The 7,346-nt window shown below is 23.6% G+C and overlaps 1 protein-coding gene across 1 annotated transcript; it reads left to right on the top strand.

Annotated features, from left to right (window-relative positions):
- On the top strand, positions 1-2,531 carry LOC105366979 (shematrin-like protein 1). The gene is made up of 3 exons (XM_011505599.1): positions 1-62; positions 1,179-1,370; positions 2,253-2,531. Exons 1-3 carry the CDS (start codon positions 51-53, stop codon positions 2,508-2,510), a joined length of 462 nt encoding a protein of 153 aa, XP_011503901.1. The 5' UTR covers positions 1-50; the 3' UTR covers positions 2,511-2,531.
- Positions 2,532-7,346: the final 4,815 nt, after the last annotated feature.

Raw genomic sequence — 7,346 nt, 5'->3', positions numbered from 1 at the left:
GCAATTAGTTAGTCAACAGTACTGTTTCACTTTGGAATCTTACTGTCAACATGTTTAAATTAGTAAGTTAAATAAAATGTGAAAACTCACAGAGTAAATAATAAAATAATATATTTAAATTCAGTGGATATATTATTTATTAGAGAGTTCGAGTACATTTTGAATTCAGTGTATTATATAATTAAAATTGAGTAAAATCCCTTGAATAAATTCATATTATTATATAATAATTGTATATATATAAATAAAATAATATATATAAATAATATAATATAAAAATATAAATAATATAAATAATATAATATAAAAATATAAACAATATAAATAATAATAATAATATAATAACATAATAACACATAATATTCATTTGAAGATTTTATATTTATTTTTATATTTCATATTTATTTATATATTTTACTATATATAAAATATATAAATAAATATCTCTATTTAATATATTAAAATAGTTCATTTTATTTTTTTGCTATGTTCTGATTATATATTTACAATTATATTATTATGAAAGGAATTACGGTTTATTGAAATAAAAATTTATAAATAAATTTAACGTGGAAATCTGATTAATCATATAAAAATTGTTTTCTAATTCAAATAATAAATATTTATTTTTATAGGCATAGCATAAGACTTAAGTAATGTATTTGAAAAATATTTAATTTGAAAACAGAATAACAATTATTATAACAATTGAATAACAAACAAATGTCTTAAATATTCTAAAGAGATATGACAATATTTTATATTAAAAGTTTAAAATTAAACATTTTTTTAAATAGAATATATATATCAATAACTTTTAGTATAGTGTAAAATGTAATTTTTAGAAAGTACGAATTCAATTATGTTCATAAACTATCTGTAATAATCCTTTTTGCATTAAAAATTAAGACAATTTTTCGCTCGGAATTATTATTTCTTAAAATAAATTGCAAGTCCACAAAAATCAATTTTTCGATATTTTGCTATTTTCAATTCTTCTTTCTTTTCTTTTTGATAATTCATTGAACATTTTTTCATGGAAGTCAATAATAAATAAGAAAAGAAAAATTCGAGGACATAGCATTATTATAAGTTATTACAGATAGTAAATTAGCAAAGCAGTTGTAGATGTAAAGAATGATTAAAATTCACTTAATTTAATATGCATCAATTTGTAGTTTGTTGTTCTTATTAGCGTTGCTTACGCCGCAGCTGGTGGACTCTACTCCAGCTATGATAGTTATAACTATGGCAATAGTTATGGCAACAATTATGGATATGGATATGGTCTTGGTGGTTATGATTTAAGGCATAATGGAGCTATCGTCAACTATGCGCCATATGCTAATAGCTATGCTAATATTTATGAGGTATGTAAATCAATAAAGTAAAAATTATTAGTACATTCTTTTTTAAAGATTAATTTCTATAAATATCAATGCTTACTAAATAAAATATTTTAACATTAAACATTGGGTTTATATTGTAATTTTTTAAATGAGAATTTTCATAAAATGTAATATAAATATAATATAAGTGTAATGTAATGTCCGTAAGCTTTGAGATAGAATTATTTTATATTTCTATAAATAATAATAATTGTTAAAAACACAATGACAAAATTATTTGAAGAAAATAATTAATTTAAGACATTATGTTTCAATCTATAATTATTTTCTATTGCTTGTTTCACTAAACCAATTTAATTATTTTATTTGTGTTAAATTATTGCAATAAAAATATAAATTCCGAAATTAATGAACAATGTTATATTAAATTACTAAAAAGATTTATAATGTTCTTAAAATGAAAATAATAATACAATATTATTTGTTACACATACATTATAATTATATAATATTATTAAAAATGTTATTTTAAATTTTCATATTCAATTTATATTTTCATACCAATGAATAATATTAAAAACTTTATAAATACCTTTGCATAATTTCGCATAAGAAAAATATAAAATTTATCTTTCAATATATATTTTTAAATTTTTTATATAAAATAATATTAAAATCAATAAAAACTTTATAACACATTAATTGTTGCAATTTTTATGATATACATATTATATGTAAAAATAATATTTTAACAATAATTTTATTTAAACTAATTTTTAACAACATAATGTTAAAAGAAATATGTAATGAGCATTGTCGATCTAATTTATGTTTTATAGTAATTATAATCATAAATACCGTCAAAGATAAGTAAAATAATAAAAATTTTGTCTTTTGTTTCAGACAAGTTATCCAGTGATCTATCCAAATTATTATTCAGCAGTAAAGAAAATTCACTATACCAATCCATTGTATAAGCTTGGTCATTACTTACCGACTTATTTAGGCAGTTATGCTGCTTCTTATTCCCCTTATAACAGTTATAGTTACGGAATTAACAACTATAATTATGCTCTTAGTCATGATTACGGAGGCTATGGTGGTTATAGTGGCATTTCCAGCGTCAGTACATCTGGACATAATATTTTCCATCGCTATTAGTGAACAAATATATAATTACAGTGCCAGTAAATGCTGAAAATTTGTTTTTTCAGTTAATTATTTTAATTTTATAATAAATTATATAATAAAATAAAGTTGAATTTTTAACAAATTTAAAATTCAATTAAATATTAAACAATTAGAGAAGTAGGTTACCGTTAATTATGAAAATCGTAAATAAAATAATTTTTCATTTACATAAAAATTTAATTGTGCTCTTTTATTTTATTATATAAAATATTTTATTTACGTTTATAAAAATACTTTTCTGATTATACTAAATTATAATTCATAAAAGAAGATTATACTTATTTTTATATGTTCATGTTTATTACTCGAAATAGAATTTAACTCTCTTTTTCAATTCTATATTTATTTTAATTTCATATTTAATGAAACATAAACATAAACATAATCAATCAAATAATATTTTTCACAGTTTTCTTTGAGAATACTTGTAAAATTCGATAACTATTATATTATATGCACAATTTTTTTTAAGTATACTAACAAAATTGTAAATAATACGTGTATATATATATATATATAGTAAAATAAATTATTACAATTTTAAGTGCTAAAAGAATGTCATCAAATATTAAGTAATAAATTAAAAGATTAGAAAACAAATCTCTGTACAAAACACTCCAAAACTAATTTTAAAAATTTTTTACTTATTTTAATTTATCACAAATATAAAACATTTATTATTATTTTTGATCTTATAATAAAATATAGGAAATAATAGTAATTTGCAGACTAATAATAGTGTATTGTAAAATAAAATAAAATCATAGTATAATTATAGACTTATAAATAATTATATATTAAAAGATTTATCAAAGACGAAAACCAGATAAAATGTTAAAAAAAAAAAATTAAATTTGAATAAATTGTTGATAAATTAATAATTTTGTGATCATTAAATTTTAAATTTTTAATAAAATAACTGTTTGATAGATTATAATGTTTAGAAAATTGAATGGCCGAATTACATTGATGTTAGAGAGAATAATTTAAAATGATTATTTTGAACTACAAAATTTAACTTCAGCTGAATAATAAAAAATGTTTGTTTCAAATAAAAATTGTTCAGCAGAAAAGTTCTTCAAGAAATTTTAATTAAAAATTCGAAATGCTGTAGAAATTTACATTACTTCAAGAACAGTAATTGGTTGTTTGGCAAAGTTGAAATATATTGTAATTTGTGGATTTAACTATTTCTTCAAAATGATAAGAGCTACGATACTTTGCACGATAATTTCCATTCAGGGTATACATAACTAATCAATAATAAAATGAATAAAACAACAATCATTAATTATGTTAACAGTTTATGATAATTAATATTAATCATCAATTAATATAGTAATATAAATATATATGTATTAATGCATAATTTGTAATAATTGTAATAATGAACAGGCAACTTCTATTATAAATCTATTATTTCTATTGTCTAAATTACATATAATTAATTTTATAATTTTTCGCGAATACGTAATAAACGATCAGAAAAACTACTAAATCTATTATGAATAAATGAATTATATTCCCATGAGTACTTCCTAAATATATGATATTCTGAGATAACAACTTACTTTTACTTGATTCTTTTTATAAAATTTATTTGCCACTATTAATAACATTTAGAAAATCTATTTTTCATAAATCAAAAGTGCTACATAAATTTAAAAAAATACACACAGAACACATTATTCTTGATGCACAATAAAGTCTATACTAATAGGAATTGGTATGTATAACTCATAAAATACCTTTGTTATAAAATATTTATTTTGTAAATAACATCATATTGGAAGTTGTTACGGATTATAGCAGTTTTGAACGGTATACAAAGTGGGAGAGGTAAGGACACCTGTGCTTAGTTAGAAACATTTGCGCGCCGAGTCATAAACACAATTCTGTGAAATCGGGAAGCTTCACTACGCAAATATTCGAATATTACATTATAATTCCGACTAACAAGGCCGACGAACTCCCCAAGGCTAGACTCTAGTAACGTCACTCTAACAATCGGAATGGCAAGAGTGAACCGGTAGTCATCGGATCCGCAAGCTTGTACTAAGATATTCAAGGAACTGTGCTTGACGCTCTCGTCCTCTTGCTAGTACCAATCACGCACTCTCCATATCGGGCTCGCTATCCAACCTGCAATCGCCATTATGAAGCCATAGCAAGCATCAAGCAGCCTAAAGAACTAATAGCGACGCCACAACTATACCGGCACTCTTACTAGTTCAATCAAGCACTCATCACGACAGGATCGCCATTCTACTCATCGGCTCCAGCCCGCACGTAAGCTACGCCACTACGCTCGTTCTTACGTCTTACTAATACAACGGTGCCTGTCAATTACGTAAGCAGCAACACACTACGAATGTGCACCAATCCCATCACTACATATGATCTCACGTACACATACCAGCGGCGCATCACGAACGTCACTCACCACTATAGGTATAAGAGCGGTCCTCGCATTCACTTAAGCTTCGCACACTATCGATATTGCGTTACACCGATACGAGTGAATCTCCCACTCAGTCAAGCAGTGACATAACACGGACATCCTCCCACCACCCGACCACTACAGCGCTCACTCTACGCCGGCGGATAAGGTGGCACCAACTCGCTGCCCCTACCACCACCAATCTCTCATTACTACTACTCAACTTATAGGGAGAAAGGGAATCACGCTCCAGGCTATCAAGAACACACTTACAGACTTATCGCCGCTAACATTAATTGAAGAAACACTCATCTATTCATTGTCTCATGCATTAATTTCGATATCCATAGATCATTGACTATTTATTATATTTATTATAATTAATAAAGGGAAAGACACATTTAATAAACTCTCAAGGCAGTATTGAATTATTGCATTGCTCCTTCCACTTGCCAGCAAGCCTCCACCCATTACCAAAGGGAGGTTTTTAGTCTGATCCCAGACAGAAGTATTTAAAAAATAATTAAGAAATCATTAATAATTTTTAATTAAGAATTTAAATATTTTGAAATTATATGGATTAATAATACAATTTTAGGTATTTAGTATAAATATCAATAAATAGAAGATAATTAAAATTTATTATCTAAAAAATAATAAAAATAATTATTTTATTAACGAAATATCTATCTTCAATATTTATGAATTTAGTATAGTGTATAATAATAAAATGAATATCTATAAAAGCAAAAAATTATAGAAATACTTGAATATAACACGTACTAATTGTATGTCAATGATCAGAATAATTCATCATACAAAAATCATTTGATTTTAATTGAAAACTTTAAAAAAGGAAAAATTATATTAATTAAAAATAACCTATACTTTAGAAAACCACGGATATATATATATATATATAAATATTAAATTCTATTTATAAATAATATGTAGTATTTTTATTATTTTTGGCTTTGCTTCATTAGATTACTAATCTCTCTTATCATAATGTGGATAAGATTGTTAACAGAATTAAAGGTTGTATAAATAATAAAACAAGGAATGGAAAAATTATTGAATTAATTACAAATTAAGTTAATGGGAATAGATTAAATCATATAAAATAGCATATTAATAATTAGTTTAAAATTAGTAATGTGATTATGAGTTTCATTATTTTTATAACCCCGTTATTAATGCTAGTCCGAATAATTATACTTCAAATAAGGAAGCATTTTAAAATTTATAATTGAGTTAATTAGTTGCATCGACGAGTTTCATTACAACTAGAAATTATATGTTTAATACCATAGCGAATTTGCAGTAAATGAAATATTTGATAAATAAATGTTTTATATTATGAAAATCTTACAATACTAGATTTATTTACAAGGAACAAAAGTTATAGATAGAGGTTACCACAAAAACGACGGATTGAATAACAAATTATAACTTAAATTCGTAAAAGCACGATTTTTTCACAACTTATAAAGAAAAGACAAATTTAATAAACAATACAATATTTTGGAAAGAAACGAGAATAAATTTTGATACTATACATCTTTTACAAGCAAAAATAAGAGGGGTTTAGTCGTATTTAATTTGCATGTAAGGAAGAATTCGATCAATATTTGTAGTTCAAGGAATTAACAAAACTGATAGGGAAGAAAATTTGTTAGTTTAGAGAACTTAAGATGATTATCATTATATTTCTCATACATATCCTTTATAAATAAATGCCCCAAATATTTTGTATATTTGTAATGATATTGTTAGAAAACTGGAGCAGCGCAAGCAGTAGAATCCAGCACACACAGATGGGTACATAAGAAGAATTAGAATATGTTAACTTTGTCGAGAAAAAAAAGTATATTTTTAAAAAATGCATATTCTATATTAATACTGTATATAGCATATATTACAAGAACAAAATAAAAAAAAGTTATAAAAATAAAAAATTTTTTTGCCATAATTTTGTATCAATAAGAAATCTTCAAAATCTCCCAAAAATATTAATTTTTCGAAATCTCTTTCTTTTTAAAAGATTTTAATACTTTAAAATACATTTTAATTTCATCAAAGTTGCTGATAATTTCACTGTTTTTGCTGTATTATACTGACTTATAAAACAAGACTTATAATTATTTATACGTTCGACTTCTTGAAAGCATCCGAATGAAAATAAAAAATTATAATTTATAAAAAACAATATTCATTATGATTTAAAAGTAGAATAATATATTCTATAGATCTGTATTAAAATCTTTAAATTTGTTACATACTTTTAAATACGAATACAATTTTAAATTGTTAAAATGTTAAATTGTTTAAATTGTGTTTATCTAAAAACGTGCTCATGCTTTTCC

The sequence above is a fragment of the Ceratosolen solmsi genome, unplaced genomic scaffold (assembly GCF_000503995.2).
Source record: "Ceratosolen solmsi marchali unplaced genomic scaffold, CerSol_1.0 scaffold106, whole genome shotgun sequence".
Taxonomy (NCBI): domain Eukaryota; kingdom Metazoa; phylum Arthropoda; class Insecta; order Hymenoptera; family Agaonidae; genus Ceratosolen; species Ceratosolen solmsi.
This window is presented reverse-complemented; position numbering and strand designations above follow the sequence as displayed.